Source organism: Emydura macquarii, unplaced genomic scaffold, assembly GCF_026122565.2.
Source record: "Emydura macquarii macquarii isolate MOO-44397 ecotype Brisbane River unplaced genomic scaffold, CSIRO-AGI_Emac_v2 contig_3671, whole genome shotgun sequence".
Taxonomy (NCBI): Eukaryota; Metazoa; Chordata; order Testudines; family Chelidae; genus Emydura; species Emydura macquarii.
This window is the reverse complement of record NW_027133808.1, coordinates 8,571,721-8,598,835: the sequence shown is the minus strand read 5'-3', so window position 1 is coordinate 8,598,835 and position 27,115 is coordinate 8,571,721. Positions and strand designations below refer to the sequence as shown.

The 27,115-nt window shown below is 40.0% G+C and overlaps 1 protein-coding gene across 1 annotated transcript in view; it reads left to right on the top strand.

Moving 5' to 3' along the window:
- The window catches only part of HS6ST3 (heparan sulfate 6-O-sulfotransferase 3), a 543,188-nt gene extending 525,832 nt beyond the window's left edge, over window positions 1–17,356 (top strand). Inside the window, exon 4 of the mRNA XM_067536862.1 lies at window positions 16,648–17,356. Coding sequence (XP_067392963.1) covers window positions 16,648–17,356 — 709 coding nt within the window. The remainder of the gene's footprint in view (window positions 1–16,647) is intronic.
- The last annotated feature ends 9,759 nt before the right edge of the window (window positions 17,357–27,115 follow it).

Below are 27,115 nucleotides of genomic sequence, written 5' to 3'. Positions count from 1 at the left end.
GCTGGGAGATAGATGGTAGCTGCCATCATCCTGGGAAGCTGAGCAGCAGCCACCGACTTTTTGGGATCCAAGGCGGCAGCCGCTGGCTTGGGCAGCAGCTGCTGGCTTTTTGGGAAGCCAGGCAGCAGCCACCCGCATCCCGCCTGGTCCCAGCTCCCAGGTGGGAGCCCAGCGGCAGCCTCCTGCACCTTGCGAGCTGGGTTTGCACCTGGGTGGCTGCCACCCATGCCCCGGCTCTGAGCCAAGAGACAGCCTCCCGTGCCCCAGTTTGAAGACGAGCAGCAGCCCCCTGCCCACATCCCCGGGTCCCAGCCTGTGTGGAAGCGTCCTCCGCCCCAGCTCGGAGCAGGTGGCAGTCACCCACCTCCTGGGTTGGCAGCCGGACGGCAGTCGACTGCAACTTGCCCAGGTGGCAGCTCCCCTCCTTGGCTCAAAGCCCAGTGCCCAGAAAGCCAGGCAGAGAGTCCAATGGCTTGCCCAGTCCTGGAGCCGGGCGCTACCCACAGGCTTACTTGTCAATTTCACTGTTCTAGTTGAGCAGTGAAATTGACAACTAGGATAGCCCCAGATTTTACCAGTATAAAAATGTTAAGAGGGGACCACACAGTGTGATTCCCCCCAGGCCCCCACCCTCCTAGGGACGGCCATGGGGAGCACTGCTATCCACTCTGGTGGGCTGCTAGTGCCTGCTCATACCTCACAAGTTCCCGCCTGTGTGAGGCGAACACCATGTGAGCCTCCTAGATGGAGGAAGGGGAGGAGGAAGGAGAGGAGAAATAGCAGGGGTTTGTGATCTGCCACAGCCACATAGCACTGCAAAATTCAGAACTCTCCTGCTATACAAGAAATACAGTCATCCAGAGGTAAAGGGGAAAAAGATTGTATTTCTCAGAGTGGAAAATTGAGTGTTGGGGTACTTATTAAAATTTTCAGAAGTTAGGGGGTACTTGCAACTTAAAAGGTTGAGAAACACTGAACTAGAAGAACCAATGGCCTGTTAGGAATAGTAATTTCTGTGGAATCCTGTCATCAATGCAGTATTCTTACCTTGAATATTTTTTTCTTTATCTGTACATTGCTGTAGACGGAATCTCTTCATCAAAACTGGTTAAACGTTGCCATATCACTTTAAAATATTGTTTGTTGGCCAAAAACTTTAGGGAAAATATTGGAATTGCATTTCAGCTCAGGGTATGGCAACACTTTTGAAGGCATTAACAGATTGGTGAATTTGTACTATATCATCAAAGCCAGACTCACCTAATGCCTTCCTGCAACCTTCCACTAAGGCTAAGCAGCACTTAGCCTGAAGCATACAACTTCCAGTTTATCCATGGCTATGCTACAGGGGCACAGCTACAGCGCTGCAGTTGTGCCACTTGTAGTGTAGTCTCTTATGGGGTTTTCCCGTCGATGTAGGTAATCTACCTCTCTCTCAGAGGGATTAGCTAGTTTGACAGAAGAATTTTTCCATCAACCTCATGGTGTCTACAGTGTGGGTTAGGTCAGCCTAACTACAGTGCACATGGCATGGAATTTTTCACAGCCCTGAGCAATGTATCTAGGTCAACTTAAGTTTTAGGTTTAGAATAGGCCTCAGTCTCTTTATTTCCCCTTACCCTCTCTTTAGAGGCCCTTCTCAAATTGTTTAGCATCTCCAGGCATGAACTAGTACAGTAAAGTTTACAAAGTGGCATGCAGATATCATTGCTGGTAGGCTTGGCTTGTTGAGATTTGAAGGCAATGCAAGCGGATTGTCATTAATTAGATTGCTCCTGTTTCTGGCTAGGTACCCTACTGCTCTGAATATTTTACATTCTTAGCCTCTCTCTCACTCCTGGCTTTGTGTCTTTTTTCTTTTCCACCCATACACGTGGAACAGAGAGCTGGTTTCCAAATGTCTTATAGAGGGCTATATAAATAACATTAGCCTCCATAGTACAGTGAGTGCCCTGCCTATGGATCATACACTCACAGTGCCACTAACTCTGTTACTGTTTTCACTGCACTTTCATTTTTCATAGGCCTGTTCATTGAGTATGTGGGCTATTTTTTATCTTGTTTTTAATTGTATTGCAGATATAGTACAATATCAAAATGCTTCTAATAAAGCTTCATAAGACTTCACCATGTGAAGTGTTTACTTTATAGAGGAACATTTGCTTGAAATTTTTGGTGTAAATTGTTTCTCTTTTTAATTACAACCATATAGTGTAAACATTTCATATAAAATTTTATCATTAACAAAGGTTTTAGTTGGAACAACTATGTAGCAACTTATTCTAATATACTGTAGGCAGAACAATATAATACAAATGTCTGGAAATGAAGTTCCACAAACAGCTTTCTGCTCTTAATTCCCTTCAGAACTTTAGGAAGATAAGAGGGCCCTCTTGTGGCCGTCTATTGGGTGAACAAAAAAGGAGAGAAATCTGTTAGGAGAGCAAGAGATGAGAGAGAGAGTGGCTCTAATTTTACTTTATTGCTTTGAATTCCGTTTTTAAAACTGGACGTTTTCAGCTTTAATCAGCTACTTTCGAGTACTACAGTTGAGGGACCAATAGTCTCTTTTGTAATTATTACAGTTTAATACTCTATAAGATGCTTACTTATTGAAATACGGGAAAGAATGTGGCAGTTACAGCACAGGAAGAGGAATTTTATGAGAAACAGAATTAAAACTGCTTCTGTTTCCTATGTATTTTCTTTATGCTTAACTTATCAATTGATTGAATTGATAGACAAACCCACTAGCAGTGTTTACCTTAATGAAGTCTGCTAGAACTGCTTAATATCCATATTGTTGTGGTCTCCATCTTGCAGTAAGCAGAACACACAAACAAGTTACCACATCTTTTGGTGTTTTTGAATCTAGCAACAAAGACAGGGTAAGAAAATAATATTACTGTCCTAATACCTGAAATTTATAAAGAACATTTATACTTTAAGATCACAATGCTTGAAGTCAGAATTACTGAAGACCTGAGGCAAAGTTTAGAGAGAATAAATTGATGTTTTTCAAATAGATATCAATTAGTGTGCATTTTATTGTTAATTGCTTTATTAATTAGGCAGAATTACTCTAATGCTTCAAAATCCACAGCAGTGAAAAATCCCATTGAACCTTCATTTGAGAAACCAAGCTTTAGGAGAGAGTTTCGGTAATTAAATTAGTGGAGATTAAAAAGAACTTGATTAGGGAGAGAAGCTGGATACATGCTACTTACAGCACAACCTTGGCTCCCACAAGATCCATTTATGGAGTAGCATTTGCATATGTTTATGCTACTTGTCCTAACTGGTCAGGAAGGAAAGCAGGATTGTGATAGCTGCCAGGATAAGGAAGAAAAAAGGAAAGAGGAAAAAAAATGTTCTGGGTGAATATAATAAGAACATTGAAAACAAAAAGAAACCCAGTGTGGCCTATTGTCCAATCAGTATACATATGAAACACTGAATGAAAAGAAAGCTATATATGTGCTTTCACTAGTAGAAATTAAAAATCACTTTTCATCTTGCACATACATATTGTATATCTTCAAGCCATAGTTTAAGGCATATGATTTATGCAGCCCTGTAAGTCATTGCTTTCTTGCCAGCTAAAGTATTTTAAACTTTGTTAATATCACGTTTGTACAGATTTACATTAATAAATACATTGGAAAAATAAAAAAAGTTGTGTGTGGTTTAAAAACCTTGGTTTATACATAGCAGTTACTGATAACTAAATTAGACACCAATCAATTCTGTGTAAATTTCAGTATTCATGCAGTGTAACTCCCATTAGTGTTATCCATATGCTTGGATATTTCTGAGCATTGTACTGAAAAGAAATCATTGGACTTTTGTTGTTAAATACTTTTTATGTTGAGATCTTTTGGCCTGATTCATTAAAGCTACATGATAACAGGAAAATATTTTTCAGTAAATAAGATATGTCATTCCTCTTAGTGAACTATGTTGGGAAATTTGAGCGAAATGTCAATGAAAATGATCACTTTGTTTTATATATAAAAAAACAACACTACATAAATCCCTAGTTATGATCAATAACAGACTCCAGACCAGTGGGGTCAATTTAACAGCAAATTCCGTTTCTTTATATTCATTATTCTTCATTCTCATGATACTTTTGGCTCAAATACACCTTTCCAGCTCCCCACGTCTGTCTTCCAAATACTCTTACAGGTGAAATTTGGGGCAGCTCTTTGTTCCATCTCAAATGTCAATAGAATCAGACTGAGCCAAATACAAATCACAAAAGATTTGTCTGTTTGGGTTTTTGGGGTGGGTGGTAATTGTTTTATTTTTGTTCCTCATATATTCTCTTGTCACCTATACATGTGTCCTGGAAAACAGAGAACATCTCTTTAAACTGGGAATGGCCCTGCTTTCAGGGTCCATCCTTGTCGAATTTTACAAAACCATGTGTGCTCTCCTGGGTTTTGTGATTCCTTGTGTCTGCAGCTGGCTCAGCTGGTGAAACTGATAGGAGATTGGCTGAATATATATGCACATAAAGGATCACCTCCTAGCAGGTTGATCACATGGCTGCCCTCCAACCCATGAGATGTCACAGTGAGATGCCCACTGTCTGAGTCCTTGAGCTGACCTGCCCTCATACACAGTCATATCAACAGGATGATAGTGTTAAAGAGTGGGTTATTGCTTTGCTGAGGCAGGAATGGGCACTTTTACTTTATCTGTTCCCTCAACACGCAGCTGGCTCTCTTTCACCCCTTTCACCCCTTGAATGGTTCTCTATACGCCAGTCTCCACCCGTCCGGCTCTTCCCCTTCCTGCATGCCTGCTACCTCCATTCCTTTCTCTCACCAGACCTTTTTTTCTGCAAGTTGCTATTATGGGTTATCATCCCAGCTCATCTCTTTTGCCCACTTAAGAGTGGCTGATTTGGTGCTCCCTCCCCACCAAGCAAGGGTAAAGAAGGCTCTGGAGAGAGGAGAAAAGGGAGAGAGGAGAATACAGCCCCATCTCCTCTCTCCTTCCATTCAGTGACATAACAAAGAGCCAGGTAAGAGGGGGAAATTATGAAAGCTGCTACATGATTTTTAAAACTCTCTCCTGATTGTGCTTAGTTACAGTTGTTCAGAGTACAAGATCTTTGTTGTGCTGTATGTATTTCATTGCTGTAATTTGTATTTACATTTATCTTAACTAGAGACTGGCTGCATTAGTTGTTGCTAGCTCATTTTAGCAATTTAAAGCATGCTTAGAACAATTGAGCTGTATGTAATCTAGGCAATAAACAAATCTGTAGAGGGGACTTTGCTAGTTTTCTGTCTCATCAAGATGTGATTCAGAACAATTTATATCACAGTAGTTTGATGGAAAATGGCATATTTGGTTTTCCATCAACTTGACTGATTTGTATATATCCAGTTCGGTCTTCTTCACTCTCAAGTAAATTGTCAATCTCCTGTTTTACCCTTTTATATGTTTTATATAATCAAAACTATGTCCACCATATTCTATCCTTAATGTCTAAAGTCTTAATTAGGTACATAAATAAGAGTGGCTTGATTTTTAGAGGTATTTGAGCACCTGCAGTGGCATTGATTTCTGAAGGGCTTTTTGTTTTCGAAAATCAGGCCACTTTTATTTACATGCTTAAACATGCATTTTGGGCATCCAGTTTGAGAATCTTCTCTTCCAGCTTCACAAGAGCACCAAGGAAGGCAGGTAAACTACACAACACCTTAGGATGTTGTGACCCATCCCGTGCCCAGGGTAGCCAACTGATAATGCCAAGGTCAGGGCAGGCTGCAAATGGAGAGCAGATTCTCCCAGCACTGGTGCGTGGCACTGAAGCCAGACTTCCCAACCAGCCACAAACTGCACTTCTGAATCCCCACAGAAGCCAGTATACAAATGCACACAGCCCCCTTTACTGCATTTCAGCCTCTGGCTCCCAATCAGCCACTAGGTTCAGTAAAGAGACCAGTTATTTAAACTCTATGCTCTTTATTAAAAAGGTTCCCTCTGACCCCAAAGGGTCAGCCACAGTACCAAGTCAATATAAGTTTGGATCTTACCTAAAATATCACACTGCCAGCCAATCCTTTAGTAACTAAAACTAAAGATTTATTGTAAAAAGGAAGAAATAAACCATAAGAGAAAGGATTAAAGGATTAGAGCAATCAGATACATACAAATGATTGAAAACCCATATACATCAGGTTTCTAGAAGAAATGTGGAGTTGCAGGCTTGTACAGTTCCTCTGATATACATCCAGTAATTGGATGGTCCTCAGTCCTTTGTTCACAGCTTCAGCTGCAGATGACTTGATTCAGAGGTAGATAGGTGTTTGAAGCTGAGTCCCAACTGAAAGACTGGTGACTGAAAACAAAATGGATTCCCAAGGCCTCTGCCTTATATACTCTCTGGCCCTGGCCATGCGGTTTGTAGAGTTTTACAGGAACTAAAATGGAGTCCAGAGCCACATGGACCAGTCTTGGTGCCTCATCAGGCATGGTGCTTGTGGAATTTTACAGGAACCAAAATGGAGTTCAGGGTCACATGGGCAAGTCCTGTTGCCTCATCAGGTGTATCTCCGGCTTCTCCCCCTGGGCCCCTTACACTTGGGAATGTCTTAATGGGCCATTAAGCAGGCTATTGTTCTGCAGCCATCCTGTCTGAGTCGTTACTTAGACAGCACCATTTGAAATACAGATATATCAAATATAACTTCCATTTCACACATCACACATGAACATAAGTATTATCATCTTACTTAGCATATTATAACCTTCCTAACAGTACCTGGTATGGCATAATTCACATGAATTATTATGATTTTGACATATAGATGTTAACCCTTATGTTAAATGCCCCGCACCCCCATCTAACCAGTGTGACAGATGTTTTATTACATTCGTATTCAACCACTACCTGCGTATACTTCCTAGTATGCTGTGAGTTTACCTATGTGGGACTGAATCGTGTCATTAGCAAGGAGGTTGCTCAGGACCCAGACTTCATAACCATGAACATACGTAAATCACATCTTTGGAGATGTGTAATGGGTCTGACATCCACTCCAACGCCTAGAGACTCTATGTCTTATGAAGTGCAGCCGAAATAAATATTCATGAACATGCTAAATAATTCAGAGAGAGGGACTTGCTCTCATAGCCAAACCCACAGCCCTGTACAGGAAAAGGCAAAGCATCAGACCTGTGCACTACGATGTGTTACTTTACATTTATTCTTGTGTAGTCACTAGGGAACAAGTGAAGGCAAATATGATTATATAGCAAAGGTGATTCTGTTTTGATGAGTTTTGTGATAGGTACTGCATATTTGGTGACAGTGTAATTCTGCATAGTGACAAATGTATTCCACCATGTCAAGAAAAATTAGTCTCATCCTTACTAAAGCTGTGTTTTGGAGCAGTAGACTGTGAGCTCCAGTCCCACTGATGACTCACAAGACTTTGTGGCTACTCAGTCTGTATAATAATTGATTATTATTAATATGATTATTTGTATTATAGCAGCATCCAAAATGTGTTACGCACTCTACAGGCATAGAGGAGGACACACAGCCTGCCCAATAAGCTTACACTCTAGGGAGAATAAAAGGCCCAATTTGTATATTTCCAGTTCAGCCCTCTTCACTTTCAAACAAACTTTCAATATCCTAACCCTTTTGCATGCATTGGATCCAAAACAAAGAGGGTGGGGGAATCTTAGACTATATTTACACTGATGGCGGCAAAGTTGCCGCCGTCAGATCGGCTTCTCTGGACGACTGAGCGGTCAGTGAAGACCTGTTCAGTCAATCCAGAAATCGACGTATTAAGACCACCTTCTCATGTGGTGTAGCGCTGCGTCGGCAGGAATGCGGTCCCGTTGGCGCAGTGCAGTGAAGATGGCGCTCAGAACAGAAGCAGAGAAGTCGACGGGACTTATGCAAGTTTTTTGCGTAGCTTGCATAACTCCGGTCGACTGCCGCCAAATCTCTGAGATAAGTGTAGACAAGCCTTTAGTCTATGCAACCACATCAGAGGTACAATTGGGCATGGTGCTAACACAGAATTTGGTGGTATGTTTCTCAATAATATGAGGCTATAACAATACTCTATATGAATAAAATACTTAATTACCTGATTCTCCTTTCACTTACACTAGTGTAACTCTATTGAAATCAATTAATTTCCCTAGGTGTAAGTGAAAGGAAAATCAGCCACTCTAAATGGAAAAGTGAACTGAAGTAGTGCACATGTGGCATTTTATTATCATGGGTTCTCTCTTCTTTTTGTTTTGTTTGTTTGTTTTTAGGAATACACAAAATCACCTCCTCTTAGTTATTTGATGTCTAGCATTGGGTTATCTTTAATGGTGGTTCTCTTTAATCTGACATTCAGTGTAATAAGTGTAGGACACTAATCCTCTGATCTGAAGTCATGTTATAAAGTAGCAAGTTTTGTAAAGCTTTCCTGAGGTTTCTCTGATTTGATAAATATAAAACTTCAGCTTGATACTTCAAGGGCTAATCAAAAAATGACAATATTGCAAATCCTGGACATTACTAGGATATATATATATATATGCAGTGTTGTTGCCAAGTTGGTCCCAGGTTATTTGGAAGACAAGGTAGGTGGGTGAGGTAATATCTTTTATTGGACCAACTTCTGTTTGTAAAAGAGACCAGCTTTTGAAGTACTCAGAGCTCTTCTGCATAAGCAAAAACTTCATTTAAAAGAGATTAATGTTGGTAAGATGTGACATCCTCATAAAAAGTAAGGAAATAAGTTTTGTGACACCTCTTAACTGTTCCCTACTGCCTAAACAACACATTTCAATTGACCGTAACATAATTTTATGAGACCGCTGTGACTTCCTCAAAATTCCACTAATTCAGTCCCCGGTGCTGGGGCTCGGAGCCCCGCCACCCATAACTTAGTTTCATGTGGCTCTTGTGGCATGGGGCTCCAGGCTGTTGCCCTGCTTGCTATCCCCTAACGCTGGCCTTGTATACATTTCCATGATTTTATTGTTTATTGCCCCCATCCTGTGACTTTTAATAAGAATACCTGTGCCAGAATATTAGCTTTACTTATAATGCATTCTCCAATTACTTTGTTTTCCTTGTCCGCTACCTCGTATGCCTCCTTCTTTGCTTCAGCTGCTGTGAACTCTTTCTGCTCTTTCATTTAACAAGCCCATCCGTCTTAGTCGATAAGGTTCTAACTGACTTTGTGACTGAGAAGAGAGTATTTTACATTTTTCCAGTTTTAGTGTTCAGAGCTTGTGATTGAGCTGTCATGTGTGCAGCCTGCACCATGCAGTGGAGAAGGAATGATATAAAGATGTCACTCAGTCCTCTTCTGTATCTATCTACTCCAGGAAGCCACACAAAACATTTTTGTTCTCATTTTTTTCCTCACTTCTTTAGCACATCTCACTCAGCTGGGATGTCTGTTCCGTACTGATACACGAGGAGAATGCCCTAGCATGTGACCAGCTCCACTAAGGTCAGGCTCTGCACTTCCAATGAGTTTATATTTTTTTATCAGAATGATATTACTGCAGCATTAATGAAATATTTACACTGTTTCATATTATTATGGTGTGAAATTAAGACATTGTTAGATTCATACTAAAAATTATTCTTCTGTGAAGTTTTGTTAGAGATTTTCATTGTCTAATGCTAAAAAAAATACAGGACTTCACACCAGTGGGAAATTAATAGGCAGCATGTTTAAAACGAACAGAAGAAAGTATTTCTTCACACAACACACAGTCAACCTGTGGAACTCCTTGCAAGAGGATGTTGTGAAGGCCAAGACAATAATGGGGTTCAAAAAATAACTAGATAAGTTCATGGAGGATAGGTGCATCAATGACTGTTAGCCAGAATAGGCAGGGATTGCTCTTTGGCAGAGGCTGGGAATGGCTGACAGAATGGATCACTCGATGATTATCTGTTCTATTAATTCCCTCTGACACACTTGGTGATGGCCATTGCCAGAAGACAAGATACTGGGCTAGATGGACCACTGGTGTGACCCAGTATGGCCATTCTTATTCTTTTATGTAAATAATACCTTATGATTTTCCAGGAGTGTGTTAACTTTTATGTAAATGCTAGTGTATCTCATATATGGTTTCTCATACTGTTGGAAACATGAGAATTTGTAGCATTCAGCTTTGATATACCTGGGACTGGATTGTGGTTGTCTTAAAGGCTGATTCAGCATACACATTTCCACTGCATGTCTGCAATGGCTCCTAAGGCACAATCCTTCCTAGGACTCCCTCAGGGCAGTATGATTCCACACTATTACTTACTCAATTCTGCATATAGATTACATACTCTGCCCATTCAAGTGTATATCATAGGGCCAAATGAATTAAGTGACCCAAAGCTATCCCTGTGAGTTAGAGTATGTCTATACGTACTCTACTTTGAATGGTCCCTTAGATATATGTGCTAACTACTTATGCTAAACAATCTGCTCCACCCCGCATTTTGCTGTGATGCTGGGAGTATCTTTCCCAGATCTCATGTAGAGCTCTGTGTGGCTCGGAAGTTTGTCTCTCTCACCAACAGAAGTTGGTCCAACAAAAGATATTATCTCACCCACCTTGTCTCTCTAATATTCTTGTGTAGGAATCAGACACTTAAGAATAAGAGTTCCCAAATTCCCACATAGTTAATACATCCTTCTTAATTTCTTCAAATGCATTTTGAAGGTTTGAATAAAATACCTTTTCATTAATGTGTCAAAGCACATGCCAATTGTTCAGCACTAAATGCTGACACTCTCTGCTTGAGAGGTTTGTTTCACTGCAGGTGGTAGTCCATTGAAATGAAGAATGAGCAGACTATAATGACAGCAGTTTATCAAACTAGGTGACAGAAAATAATTCTGTGTTCTGTATCTACAGCAGTTGGTAGCACTGTGGACTGTAGCCAGATTAGCGTGGACAAGCTTGAAGTATGTTGTCACTAAGCAGAGACTAAGCAGAGAGAAATGTTTGTCTGACAAATGTTGTCACTAAGCAGAGACAAATGTATGTCTGGAGACAAGATAGCCTAAATTCTTGTATTTCATTAAGAGGGTGAAGAAAGGGACTAAAATCGGTCCCAGTTTAACTTTTTTCCTGCACTTCTTGTGCCTTTTTTATGAATAAGCTGACACAAGAAGTATAGTGTGGATATGCAACAGTGGTTTAATTACAGCGGTGGCTGTACGTCGACGTAACTTAAGTTGACTTAACTTTGTAGTATAGACATAGCCTTAGTTAAGCACCCAGGTTCTTGGATGCTTATTTGAACTCTGAACCTGGGCAATGTAAGCAGTCCAGTGTTTACAGTGACACTGCATCGCTCTAACTACATTGCCCTAAGCTCTATGCCTCTTGTCAAAGTGGTTTTATTACGTCAGCATAGCGGGAGAGTTAAAGTGGCGGGAGGAGTGTTGCAGCGTGTACACCTCTATAGTTAGGTCAGCATACGCTGCCTTATGTCGACAAAACTGTGTAGTGAAGACATGGCCTATGCTTGTGACACAATGTGGCATCCTTGTCATTTCTGTAGATGCCAAGGACTCATAGAGGTGGAGACTGAACTACCATCTCACCTGTAGCAATGGTCACTTCATTATAGGTCCAAGGCACAAGAGTATGGCAGAATAGGACAACTTGCCCTCCTATTGAGCATTTTTGTATGTTTTTGTGAATGAACAGAGGATTTAGCTGTGCAGGACTGTCAGTCTCTCTTCTTGAGAGGGTACGTTTACACTGCAATTAGGAGGTGTGATTGCAGCCCTTGTAGCCATACCTGAACTAGCTTTGATGTTGCTAAATCAAAGCTAACTCAAGTAACAATAGCAATGAAGCCTTGTTAGCATGGCTGGTGGCCATTAGAGTAGGTACCCAACGTCTGGGTGGGCGGAGTTAGCCCATGCAGCTTTGGGCTGCCACAGCTTCTCTGCTGTTGCTATGCAAACTAGCTTTTATCTACACATGCTGCAATCACACCTGCTGATTGCAGTGTCAACATACCCCACAGACTAAATTCATGAAAGAAAGACTGAGAGAAACGGTATATTAGTTTTGACAGCCCCCTGAAAAGCTCGATAATCATACAGCAAAGATAGTAAGAGAAGAACATTTCTTGGCTAGTCACAAGAAAATTTGCATAATCATACAAAGACACATTTCCTCATTCATTTCACTGTATTTGTTTCAGATTCTGCTTTCCAGCTCATATTCCATTATAGAACAGCAAATGCATCTGCATATCCAGTAATGAGTTGTAAATGATTTATGCATTGGAAGGTTTGTTTTCACCAGTTGTCATTGCCCCAAGGCACACCAGAATGAAAATGCCATAGGTTGGTGTGGAAAGGCAGAAACAATATTTAAGGCATAAATAACCACCAATAGTAATGTTTTAACCATACATTTATATCCAGTATGATCTGAAGAGAGGGAGGGCAACAGTATGAGGAAGAAGCCATCTATAAGTCCCTGTGAGGTGATCCAAATGTTAGCCAGACATTCCAACTGCCTTTGAGGGTTCTCAGCATCGTGTGTTTTGGCCTCTTTGAGCACAGCTGTTTTCTTTAGTGTTGCAGCCAGTATGTTTGCTTAATGATGTTGGTAGCAGTTGCAAAAATGCTGATCCCAGGCTCAGAAGCTATAGTACAAACATTTTATGTTCAAAGCTATTGAGTGTTAGAGAAGGATGTGCAATAGTTTGGCTGCTTGTCCAGGTCTCACTTGTAACGTGTTCACCACTTCATCTGCTTGTCTGAAGGCACATCTTAATCTGTTCTCAGAAATACAAAGCAGAGTGATGGTGAAGAACATCTTTCGTGGGAAGAAAAAGCATTGCTCAATATGTTCTAACAGCCATGGGATACCAAAGTCATCTACAGCCAAGTATAACTGCATATCAAAGGAAATAATTTCTACTACTTCCTAGTGTATAGGTATTGTAGTGAAAGCAGATGTTTCTGTGAGTATCCATTCATGGGTGGTCATGGGTTACTCAGGAACTATGACAGGAGCTGTATAAGTACCATGATAGAGCATGATCAAACTGCAGTTGGATAGTATGGAACTGGCTACCAGCACAATGAACAAATTATTTACGCCGTACAGTCACTCCCCAGATTTGCCAACCATTAGGATAAACCGTACAATTCCTAATCCTCCTTGTTCTTTCAAAAATGTGTATCCCCTCTGCTGTGAAATGATTTCTGGAGCAGCTGCTTCCAGAAGATAGTAGTTCAGGAAGAGATACTGCAGCCGGGCACAATCAATTCTTCTGATACTGTAACCTCATTCTGGAAATACATTATAGTTCTTGTGGAGGAAGTTCACTGATTGAGTGAATGAGACAGAAAAAACCTTTTTTTTTAAACCCTCCCTTCTTCTAATTGTGCCAAATTGGTGGAGAAATTTTTTAGAGAGAATCTGAGGGATGTCTAATTTTTATTTGTCATGCTTTATAAATAAGATGTCTGGGGAAGCAGTGGGAGTAATTCAGTATTTAGAAAAGGGCGATATGCTGTGATCTAAATAGGAAGAACATTACACCCAGGAATTCTGAATAGTTCTGGATTTTTCATTCATCTAAAGTGAGATCTTCTGAAAGACAGTCTCTCAAAGTGTCCATTATTTCAGCATAGCATCTGCAACACTGCTCAATTTTCTCAGTGCTGGGTAGATTCAGTAAAAAGCATCTTGAGATCATGGCTGTCTGTCTTAGGGTAATTTTAGTGGATCAATTGTTGGAGACTCGTAATTTATTAATGTATTGTTCAGAGCAAGATGAGTCATGCAAGCACCTAATTTTGTACCATGCTATCTGTATTAATTTTACTCATGGACTTTTCAGTTGCTATTCCAGCTGACAAAAGTATTTTGGTTTTGTTTATTCATGTATCACCCGTGTGCCCCCTTAACTCCCTAGACTGGGTTGTCTCCCATACTACTTTGCTAGTGACAAGCAGCAAATCCCTCCAGATGCTGTTATCATTCAGCCCAACAGCAGATGGAGCACTATACCCAGCTAAATTGCATGAATGTTCTTAAAGCCACTCCCAAATCTTACAGAGAAAGACCCCAGCCTGTTTACCTCAGTTCCCTGTCCTGCACCCCAAAGTTGCCCTGTCCTGCCCTGGTCAGAAGTCTGACCAGGAAGTTTGTCATCTGGTTCGCCCCTCTTTCAGTGTGGAGAAGACACACCAACTTTTCTAGGGATTTTTTCCAAACATTTCATTAAAACGCACTGTTTTAATTGAAAATATAAAACTGATTTAAAATAATATAAAAAATAAAAATATAAAACTGGACTTTGAGTATAAGTGGCAGGCATAAGAAATCAGAGATAGGTACCAAAGAAAATAAAGATAACACACATCTAAATCTTAAACCTTTAACACTAGGCAATATCTAGATTAAGCAGTTTTCTCACTGCCCTTGGATGTTCCAGTTCTCAGTATACAGGCTTCTCTCAAGCCTAAATCCAGTCTCTTAGTCTTCCAGTGCTCCTGTTGCTTTCGGCATGGATGGGGGAGGAGAAAGGACCAGGCATGCAGACTCTGTTCCTTCTTTTATATCTTCTGACATGTGGTCACTATACATTAATCCTGACATGTCCAGGTGGGCTCTGCTGAGCCACAAGGTTGCTCAATCCCTCCCATGAGAGTCAGTCATAGAGTTGAGCAATCTCTACTATATAGTCTTGGGCCACTGTCACTATGTTGTAAATCCTTTGTTTACAATGCTTTTGTTGGCTGATGGCTGCCAAGCCCTTCCTGGATGGGGTGTCTCATCTGCTGTTACCAGCAAGCTTATAATATATTGTAATAACAGCAAAATCTTATAACTTAATACATACTAGCAATAGGCATATTTTGACAGTATAATGGATTTTAGCAGATTATGACCTTTCATTAGAAATCTCACGTGGCATGCTTAATATGAATTATTACAGCCACACAGAAATTATGAATAAGGGGTTTACAGTGTGCTGCTTTCGGGCACAGTGTCACACCTAAAATTTAGGTTAAATTGTTATTGAATAAAATCTTCAACAGTAAATTTGGTACATGATAGATTGTTTATGCATATTCATTTTCAGTCCTTTTCACATTGATGTGCAAACTCTCAATGCTACAACTAAAAGATAAATTGACACACTGGGGTCTGCAGTTTCTTGTTCTATTTGATGTCAGGTAGATTTTAGTATCTCTTTTGAATTCCTGACAGATACCAGTTGAACATGTTAACCTTTACGCTCATCAGCAATGAGTGATTTTAGTATCCATGATCATAACTAGTTTTAATCCATCTCTCAACTCAAATTAAATCATGTGAATGGATTTAGTCCTGTCATTGGCCTCAATCTAACCCATTTAATGACCCATTTTCAAGTTGGCAGCTCATGCCAAAATCTTCCACATTGAATTATTTACAGCAGTCCAAGCATCCGGTTGGTATTGTCCAGGTTGTTCATATATTCTAACCAAGTGCTATAGAGATTCTTATTGTCTCAGTCCAGAAGACAGGTGGCAGGAGTAATATGGTGTCATTATGTACAAGAGTAGTGAGAGAATTCACATCTTTGTGGTCTATAATCCTCATCACAGTAAATCCTCAAAGGACAGAACAACTGTTTCACTAGGTCTTCGTTTTATCATTTAACTGTTGTGAGTATCTCCTTCCATTGATTCCAATATTGCTAAACACCAGAGTATAAAAAGAGTGTGTTGAGTATAACTGGATTTGTCACAGTCTCTGTAAATTGAGGAACACTGCACAATTGGTTGTGGGTAGAATCTTCTCCTTAAAATCAAAGGAACTATCCCTCTTCTGTTTGCAGCTTGTTCTGTATCCTCTCTTCTTGATCACAAACGGCCTTCTATTTATGAAAAATAATAAAAATAATTGTTTACAAAAAACAACTGCCTTCTAGTTTTTTCACAATATTCATCATGCTTTAAGTTTGCACTTTTGTTGCTGTATTTGTCACTGGGGCGGGGGGATGATAGTTAATGTTACTTATTTCTTCTTTCAGAACTTGTAAGAGACTCAGAAACCACAGTGAGGAAGAATGGATGGCTAAACAGATTAGGGATAAAATTGTGTTCTCAGTGCATCTTCTTGAAAGTGACTGTGTATCCTGTGGTGTGGTTAATTTTATTATCCCCATGTCATAATTGATAGGAATGTTCTATAGGCCTAAGTTTTACAAGAGCATTGATCCATTTGAAAAAGTTAAGGCCAGGTCCACACTACAGATTTATGTTGCTTAACTATGTTGTATACAGGTGTGAAAAATCCTCACACCTTAGAGATGCATTTATACCAACCCAACCCCCAGCGCAGATAGTGCTGTGTCAATGGGAGAGCTTCTCCTGTTGACATAGCTACTTCCTCTCGCGGAGGTGGATTAATTATGCCAATGGGAAAAGCTCTCCCATCGGCATAGGCACATTTTCTCTTAAGTGGTGCAGCTGCACCGATCCAGCGTTTTAAGTGCACACCTGCCCTGAAAGGGAAGCATTAGCTAGTAAGCATTTTGTCAGAGAAAAATAAAATTGCTTATTAATAAGAGTAGAAGCTGCTGAATCCTAAATCCTGTGTTTTAAAAATTTGTTGCAGGAACTTCTATTACATCACAATGCTGAGGGATCCAGTGTCACGGTATTTGAGTGAATGGAAACATGTCCAGAGAGGTGCAACATGGAAAACTTCCCTCCACATGTGTGATGGAAGAAGTCCAACGCCAGATGAGCTGCCTACCTGTTACCTAGGGGATGACTGGTCTGGAGTCAGCTTGCAGGAGTTCACAGATTGTGGTTATAACCTGGCTAACAATCGCCAGGTTCGTATGCTGGCTGACCTGAGCTTGGTTGGATGTTACAACTTGACTTTTATGAATGAAAGTGAAAGGAACATGATTCTTCTCCAAAGCGCCAAGAACAACCTGAAAAACATGGCCTTTTTTGGACTCACAGAGTTTCAGAGGAAAACACAATATCTCTTTGAGAGGACATTCAGCCTCAAATTCATTTCCCCATTCACCCAGTTCAATATTACCCGGGCTGCTAATGTGGATATTGATGAAGGGGCCCGGAAACGCATAGAGGCATTGAACTTCCTGGACATGCAGCTGTATGAATATGCTAAAGACCTCTTTCTGCAACGCTTTCAGTACTCCAAGCAAGAGGAGCACCAGAAGAACCGGCAAAAACGGCGGGAGGAGCGGAGGCTACTCCGGGAGCAAAGAGCTCACCAATGGCAGAAGAAAGAAGCAGCAGGAGAAATAGCTGTTACTGAAGATTATAATAGTCAGGTGGAGCGATGGTGACACTTTTCATTCTTAGCTGAAAAAAAGAAAAGAGAGTTGAAAACACTGATCATTTCTTGAACTTGGTAACTTAGAGATTAGACAAGAAATGAGTGTTGCCTTGGTAAATGAGAGTCAGTCTGACAGCTGCTCTTCTTTTGTCTTATTTTTTCTTAGTTTCTGCTAAGGAGAAAGCTAGGAGAATATATATATTTTTGTGTTTCTCAATACATCTTATATAAGTGTTATCAAATGGCAGTAGAATAGATTCTTATCCAAAATGGCCTTCTTTCAAAGGCCTAAGCTATGAGAGTGGCTTGAAAAGATAGCTTCCCCCCTCCCCTTTTTCCATTAACAGCTGTACTCTATACAGTTTGAGCAACTGAAACTTGTGATGACATAAATCAAAAATCAGAGAACCAGTGAGTTGCTGAAGCTGGTCTATTTCATACTGTCCTTCGTAGCTGTGTTAAGTAGCATTGTAGTGAAGGCAATAGAGAAAACCATGTTGCCCTTTAAATGTTTACATGGAGTGTTTTAAGTAAGAAAAAGAAAATACTAAATGTGATTAAATTACATTTAGGGCTAGGTGAAACATGGGACTGAAACAATTTTTTTTTTCATTTCTGAAAGCCTGCAGTCACGGATGGTTTATAAGTGAAATGAGTTATATGGTCTTAACCTAATCCCTAGCAGATTTTGATGTGCCTCACCAAAACCTGCTAGTAAGCAGACTCCATTCTGAGAGAACCTGGCAAATGAATGGCATAAGTTCTACCGCTGAGAAATAAGATCCATTCTGTAGAACTATATAGGGAAGTTCTCACAGGCCTGCTCAGACTATCTGGGTGGAGATAATATCAGCTTTGACTTTCATGAAAGGTGAAATCCACAAAGAAAGACAAGAAAAAGATTGGAAAAAGCTTAAGTATTGGTCTGACATTTTCCAAATCTGTTATAAGGGCTCTGTTCATAAAGGTACATTTAAATTCTGAGAACAGAACTATCATGGTTTTATTTCCAGACACAACAGTGGCCGTGATCTGTGGAATTATACACTTAAAGGATACACAATGGGCATGTGGACAAACGGTCATATTTGTTACTTATATTAATGTACTGATCTTCTGTACATCATGTTGCAAGGGTATTTATGCTAATGCTGAAAGTGAGGACATTCTACAACTCTGTACATTCCAGACCAGCAGCTCTTTTATCTGTTTTTCTACTTTGACTTGAAAAGGAGTTATAAGGATGGATTCTTTCTCCATGTTTTATGTTATTGTGATTAAACTGCATCCACTTCAGGTTTCTTTTTCTGCTTTGTAAAAAGAGGGTATTGTACTTTATGGATCCATTAAGAAACCTATTTTTCTTCTTCTAGCGCAAATCTAAGTTATTAAGAGCCACATTTTTAAAGTGGCTTCAACATAGCTCCTAAACTTATGTGCCCCAGCATTTAGTTTTACCTGTATGAATGGTTTTTGCCTACCCAGATTTGCTAATTAGATGTTAAAGTGCCTGATTTGGGTGCACAAATATTTGTGCACACAGATTTGAGTTTTGGGGCCAGCAAAGAAAAGTTTACCCCAAAATGTGAGTGAACAGATAGAGGCCGTTTTTGAAAAATTATTCCCTAAATTTCATAATTTTCTCTCATATTCTTAGGGCATGCTACTATTTTGATTACCAGTGTTATTTGTAGTTATCATATATATGATAGGAAAAAGGAAATCTCATGGCATCATTGGTTGTTTAATGAGTATAAGAATGTATTAAACATAAAAAATTCTACAGAGGGAGTGGCATTAATATTAAGAGAAGAGCAAACTCTACCAAAAGCCTTGTTACAAATATAGAGTAAGATTTTGTTGGATAAACAGCATTTTTAACCCAGGTTATTTGTTCCAGTGGTGGGTAAAGATTAATACACATATTCCTTACATCTATACATTTAGTGGTCGGAATGCACCTCTACACAGGGTAGCTGGTCATTAGGAGCTAAGCCCCACCAATGCTATCATAATTGGGTAGTGGGGCTGATATATAGCAGGGAGCAATCCCACCTGCTGCCAATGGGACTCCTGGCAGAGATGTGGATGCTTCTGGCCTTGCAGCACAAAGGATATACTGCACTGCAAACAAAGGTGTGTTCTGAACCTGGGTTAGTTAACCCGCATTTGCTAACTCAAGTGAAAATAGCAGTGATGACACGGCAACTTGGCTTTTTACTCAAATTCAGAGCTTGAGTTTGCAGCCTGGGTTTGATTCTCACATCCCTCTCCGCCATGGCCACAGTGACTTAGTTTTTCATTTTGATCTTTGTATGGAAGGGGAGAGAGAAGATGGGAGAAACCCAAAGCTACTGGTGAGCTATCAGCTGCCACTGCTGGTTTACATCAGTGGCCCTCCTTCTGTTTTGACACAAAATAACTTCTAATGAAGAAAATGAAAGTGAAATATTTGGGGGAGGAGGGAGTTAAAATTTATTTTAACAGATGGTAATACATTAATACTATGCCTAATCCTGAAATTAGTCATCTTCCAGAAGGGAAGTCAGGGCTCTGAAGAGTTGCTCGTGTGCTATGGCATTTATATTAATGGGGTTTCTGCCATCTTGAAGTCATATTTTTAAAGTTGAGTTAAAGCTAATTTTTGACTGTGAGCCTACTTTACATGTACCGGTGTTTGCAGAGGAGCAAGTGAGCCTAGTGGGCAAAGGGCTGAAAGATTGCAGTTTTGTAAAGCTCACAGAGGGTAAGGACCACAGCCAAAGCCTTCCCAGTTTTATTAGTAGCTTCAGGAAAACCCCACAGTCATTTCAGTTAGGGTTGTTATTAGCAGAAGTTCCTAGCATACCAAAATAAACCAGAAAGGGCATCCAAACATCTTAGACAGAAGTTTGCTGATGTTCACTCTAAAATTCCAGAGGGGTATCTGACGAAGTGGGTTGCAGCCCACGAAAGCTTATGCCCGCAGAAATTTGTTAGTCTTTAAGGTGCTACAGGACTCTTGTTGTTTTCACTCTAAAATGCTGCTCATAATGCTGTGTCCAAAATAACTGATGCCAATTATCAAAATAGAGGGCCAGATTCATATCTCAGGTACTCCGAATTTACATTGCTATAACTCCACTGACTTAACTGTAGACTTATTCTGGTTTAAATGAGATTGGAATTTAGCCCACTCTGTCCATTTCCAAAACTTTGCAAGCATTCGATTTTAAATCCATCTTCCGGGCAAATGATTTTGTTACTGAAATGAAGCATTTGTTTCTGCTGCTGAGGTGCTGCTAGGAAACCTCACTCTCCGGTGATGCAGATGTGCTTATTAATCTTTCACGTGATGTGCTCAACACTAGCTGCTTATTTCCAGTTATAATTGGTTATTGGTTTGCAGTAGGCAAACAGTTCACCAAACTGTTCAGATTTGAGGTTCCCATTCTTCGTAATTTGTTTGGCCACATAATTGAATGTATTGCCTGTGGGCTGTGTTTTATTGACAGATGCAGATTTGACCTTGCCCCTGCCGCCCCCCACACAAACACAAACAATGCCTTTGCAGCAACAATTGATCAGTTCTCTGCTCTGTTCCTCACAGCAACTTATGGTAGTGATGAGAATTTAATAAGGCTGCAAGAAATTCTATTCAGCCACACATATTACTTGGTGTTAGAAATGGGCCCAAACCAAAAATCTAGATCCAAACGCCAATGACCTTGGTGGAAGTTTGGGTCTAGAGCCAGACTTCACGGCTACCCTGTAACTGTAAAGACCTAAACCAGAATGCTAGGTTCCATCATCTTTGAACCTTGGGGAAGTTTACGACTGGTTTCAAACTAATCAGCTTAGGCCCATTTCTAGTTTTCAGCTCCTGTCTTCAGTAATTTGGTGAAATCCAGTGACATAAGTGGTGTAAAGTTATACATTGAGTGTAGCATGGTCCAAAGAAAGGTGATGGGAGCTACACCCACTATACCCCACGAATGGATTTGTCAGAGGAGGAGAGAGAGAAGGGAGGGAGATTGTGTGTGGGGGTGGGGGGAGTCTCCTGTTAGCTGATTTTCTTGAGACACACACTACATCCGGCCCATTCATAACTCATTTCACCCGATCAGTGCCTGATTCTGATTAAGGGCCATATTAGGGATGTACAAGATTAACCGTTTAAATGGTAATCAGCTGTTTAAACATTTTAAATAGGGGGAAGGGAGTGGCAGTTGGGCTGGCTCCCTGCCAGCTGGGCAGCTCTTGCTGGCAGGGAGATGCAGAGCCCAATGCAGGAGGGGAGGGGGAGCCGCAGCTGGGCTTGGCTCAGCTCCCCACGAGTGAGAGCTGTCCAGTTACCGTGGTGGGGGAAAGTCGCAGCTAGGCAGCTCTTGCTTGCCAGTGAGAAGCCGAACTCAGCACGCCCCCTCCCCCCCCCCCCCCCCCAGCGTTTAACCATTTAAATGTTCTATTTTTAAAATGTTTAAACGGATTTTTAATTAAACTAATTTTACATCACTAATCTGTACTACAGTTTGAACACAAAGTACTATATCAATTATAAGTAATGTTGCTGTGTTCATTTATTAGCTCACTTATATTGTTTTTGCCACCACTGTTATGTCATTGACTTCCCTGGAGTTCTGATTAACACCAGGATAAGTAAGGTCAGAATCAGGCCACACTGAACTCCAAATTGGTGCAAGTTACACTGCACAAGATGCTGTGCTGTTCAATCACAAATGTGGCCTATTCTAATAGTATTCGGTGCTGTGACCTCTTTAGTGACAACAGCAACATACTCAGAAAAGCTATCCAGGTTTGTACTGAAACATTTCTTATGGTTTGGTTCTTGTGAGATTACAACATTCTCAATTTTCTTCTTGGCCATATCAGTATTTTTATGATTCAGGTGTCCCTTTTCCCAGTTTTAACCTGACATTCTCTAATGCATATCTCAAATAAATGTTGGAAGGAAAATTGGAACTGCCCATCATTTGCCATGTTTAAGGTGAAAGGGTAGTTAATAGATTGTAAATTCCTTTTCCTTAGGGATTCTTCCTTTTGTTTATGTGCAATAATGTGTATGAACTTTGCTACTAGGAGATTGTATTGTGAATGTCCATATCTACTTTTATTGCAATTTAAAGATAGTTTGTAGAACTGAGGATTTTCATTGATGTAAAGCACAAGCCAATGAATTATTTACTGTGTTAAATCATTGTGATGTCAAAAACATTGTTTTCCCATATTTATTTGTCAGTGATTTTTCTGTAAAATGAGACTATGATTACTAAACATTTAAGGAATCTGTAAAAAATAAATAAATATGGAGAGGTTTTGTTGAATATTGTTCCATGAATTAGTTATGAACAACAAATAAACATTGATTCCATTTTTAAAACGGTAAAAGATTAATCCTCTTTAAGTAACTAAAGGGCAATAGATGGTGGGTACTTTTAATTCAGTTGTTCTTAGCATTATTAAGGATCCAGCATGGCCAAAGGCATAGTTCAACAACAAAGTATGGCAAAAAAAAAAATACTTTTAAACATTCTGTTATGACCTGATCCAAATCCCAGAGATGTCAGTGGAATGACTCCCATTGATTTCAGTGAAATTTGAATCAGGGCCTGAACACTGTTTAAGTGGCTTAGAAGTACAATGGGCCAAATTCTGGTCTCAGTTACACAAATGTGAATCTGGAGTAATTCCATGGAAGTCAATGGAACTCCATGGACGACTCCAGATTTTCATCAGTCTAAATGAGAGCAGAATCCAGCAATGTCCAGCAATAATACTCCAGTGATAGTGCACCGAGCTGTCATGTAGGGGTTCAGAATTTCAATTCCAGCTCAGTGCCTTGCCTCTAACCTGGCTTAGTAATATTGATGCAGCACGTGCAGCCTTCTGGAGCAGGGAGGGCTTTATTGTTCTCTAGCAACATCCACTGGTGGATGTGTGGAGTCTTAGTGGGCTCTGAGGGGAGCTAATTCCATCACTGGGAGGATTGCTGCAGTGCACCAAGTCTTTGGAGCAATGACTAAGGAATAAAGACAAAGGAGGTAAGAGTCTGGGGACTCCTCTGTGCTCTAAACAGAGGCTCACAGCCCTCTACTTAGGTGAGGGCTAAACAGCCAGTTCTAAAGTAACCCTGAATTTCTGTTAGCTCAAATACATTGGAGGGCACCACACTTTTAGTTCATGATTACTTCATCACTCCTAAAATTGTTCACATTATCTTGATGTCTAACAGTGAGACTCACGTACATGCTACCGTTACTTGGAGGGAGTCTAGTGAAATGAATAGGTCACATGGCCTCACTGTGGCAGGTTGGTTGGTGTGTTATGGAATGACCCTGATTCAGTCCATTTCTATTCAAAGCCAAGCAACCTGTTTGGAGAAATGCAATAGTAATAAAATATTGGAAATGAGAAATCACTCCCAAATATCTTAGTACAGGCCAGAAACCCTTGGAAAAGTCTAATTCATCTAAATTATGGGTCGGGAAAGGAAGGGAGATAATAGGAAACCTTTCAGCGCTAGATTTCTTTTCCACATGGTATCTCTCATAATCCTTACTTATGGACAGCTACTACTGACAAAAGTTCTGTTTAGTCTTGTGCTGATTGACTCAGTAGTAATTAGTACTTTATGGGATTTACGCTGGTCTCATTTACACTGATTTTACACCAGTGTAACTCCATTAACTTCAATACCAACTTCATTGGGATTACTTCTGGTTTACACTGGTGTACATGAAATAAGTATTGGGGCTTCTATCCGTGTTTCCACTGAGTTATACATTGATCAGCTCAAGGAGTGTTGGGTCTGCTGACCCAGAGAAGTCCTTATTGGTCTTTCAGGTGGTACTTCCTGTACTGATATCAGAATACAATACCACTGGGGTCAGAAAGGCTCAGAACTGGTAATAATGATTTCGTCTGTAGATCACAGGTTCAAGTCTAGGTTTGTGGTGACCAAATGTTACCATCTCATGGCTATTTGCTTGCTGATATTAAATGAGTCCTGTTCCTAGTGAATTAGTATTAGTATCCATTTCACTAAAAGTACTGCCATATTGTACTAATTCACACTGTTGGTTTTAGTCTGAGCAGAGAAGCTGATTATTGGAATGGGCATGCAGAGTGGATTTGGACATCCTTATAGCTGAGGTAGTACCTGTGTTCAGGGATGAGGTACACAGAGGCAGGGCAGTTTAGCGCTGCTACAGCCTATTGTGTACCCATTGTGTAGGTAGCAGTAGAGAGAGCCAACACTTTCATGAACACTTAATTTATTAAAATAAATGTAAAATTGATGGTGCTGTGTGATTATTGGAAATGTGGAATGAAAGTCATTGTGTTGTCATATACGTCACTCAGTGGTGAAATGGCTCTGAAGCAGTGGCATAGAGATGGTTGAATAAATTGAGTGGCTATGCCACTAATAAATATTACTACTTATCCTAAGGACTGAAGGATTTTGCCAAAAGATGGATATCTATCACCTAAGTGGGTAAGTTTTGAAGGAAATAGCAAAAATCTGGAGATGTCAAGACAACCGTACACAGTACAGTTGGAAGCAAAAGTGAGACACTAAATCAGTAAACCACAACACTGAACTTTACCACATTTTGCTAGAGAAAAGGACTTGACTGTTGAAATAGCATTCACAGTTGAAAGTTAGAAAAATGGACAGTATTGAAGTTCTGCTTAAAATCTTGGAGCAGGAGGGAGATTTTTCTTGTTGTAATCCCATAGGTTACAAAAAAAATAGGTGAGACCTTCAAGCAGTTGGTAGGAATAATTCATTTGTGAATAATTCCCAAAAATTGTGAGTGTGAATGGGTGGGATTATTCACTTATAGGTGATTATAAATCTTACTATTATTTAAAATAAGTGTATAGAGTGCTGTAAATTTATACAGTGTTTTATAAAGACAAGGCCAAATCCTACCTATCTTACTCACATGAGAAGTCCTAGTAAAGCCAATGAGTGAGCTGAGCATGACTGTGTACATTCAGCACTCATGTTCCTATTCTGAACAGTTTACTGTTTCAGAAAAAAACAAATATATGTTAGATGAAGTGGAGCTTTCACTAGTGATAGAGAAAAGAGGCAGAAGAGAAGGATCAGTAAGAAAGACATTCAGTTTGGAAATACAGAGTTGGAGGTGGCAATGGGACATCTAAGAGGAAATGTCTGGAAACATTGGATGACATAAGTGAGAACACAATGGGAGAGGTCAAGGATAGAGAGAACAGATCTGGGAATCATCCACATAGGGATGATGACTGCAAACATTGGGGTGTATGCGGCTTCCAAGAAAGTGTAGAACAGAATGTGTGTGGGAGGGAATAAGGACAGAACCCCAAGAGATAGCAGTAGATAAAAAGGAGAGGGAGGGAGGTGAGGTGCCACTGAAGGATACCCCGGCTGAAACAGCAACCATCAGGGTAGTGTAGGAAGTGAACCAGAAGTTCACAGAACAAAGGAAATCAAGATATTGTGTGAGAGAACTATAAGGAGGGGCGGGTGATCCAGTATACTGGAGGCAGAAGTGAGGTCCAAAAAAAAAATGAGAATTGAGCAGGAGTCTTCCAAATTAGCTAGCAAAGTCAATAACTAACTGGGTCAGGACATTGTAGGACCTGCTTTACAAAAACATGAAACAGCAAGTACCAGAGGCAGAAGCATTTAGTGAAGAATAAAAATAAGCATCTGTCTGATTCATGATGCAGATGAATTTTCCTAAATTCTGGCCCAGAATGTGTCTAAATACTTCCAAATTAAGTTCAGAATAGATGTAGTAACTTGGACAAATGTAATGTTAAATGTTAAAGTGATCTAGATATATAGGTCAATTGTAGTCAGAAAAAAGATTATACAATTTACATCAGGAGGGGGCCAGGATGGGAACATAAAGTGCAAATTTTTAATGATGAGAGTAATTAACAAATGGAACAACTCCATCATTCAAAATCTTTAAAGCAAGACTTTCTAAAAAGTGTTCTAGCTCAACCATAAGATGCAGGAATTACTTGATGAAATTCTTTGGCCTGTATTATGCAAGAGGTTAAACTAGATGATATATTGGTCCCATCTGGCCTTAAAAATCTATGAATCTATGTCCTGGTGACAGGCAACTGTGTATTACCAAGCATACACTGAGACAAAACAGTTGTGTGAGGTTTTTAGGCAGCAAGTGAAAATTCAGGATTGCTCAAGGGACTGTGAAACTGGAACGGATGGAACTTACCATACACATTCATGAAAATGTTTAACATTCACATTCCTCCATCAGGTTAATCATATATTTGAACATTTCTAGCTGTGACAATCTGCTCTTAAGGGAAAAAATAATCCTGGCTTAAATCAATCAGAAACACACTGTAATGAAATACTATGATCATTGTCATAAGTAATACAAAATGATTGGCCTGCAGACAGGTGACACTCCAGTTAGCATAGAACCACAGCAATGAACTGAGTGCCAATGGGTGGCTGGTAAAAGAAGGTGACGAATTGTAGAAACTTTGGTAAGCTCACTAATTTTTTCTGAGTGGAAGAGCCATTGTGATTTACTGAATCTTGTACATACACGCACACACACACATACACAAAAGATAGCAGCTTACAAACTGTATTTTCCTTTGTGTAAAGTGGAGTGTAATGTGAATGCTTTAATACCTTATATGCTGCTAGTAATTTCTCTCTTGTATTGTGTGAAAAGAAATGACTTCTTACTAATGGGAGATCTCACTACAACTTCTGTTATTACTGGAGAAA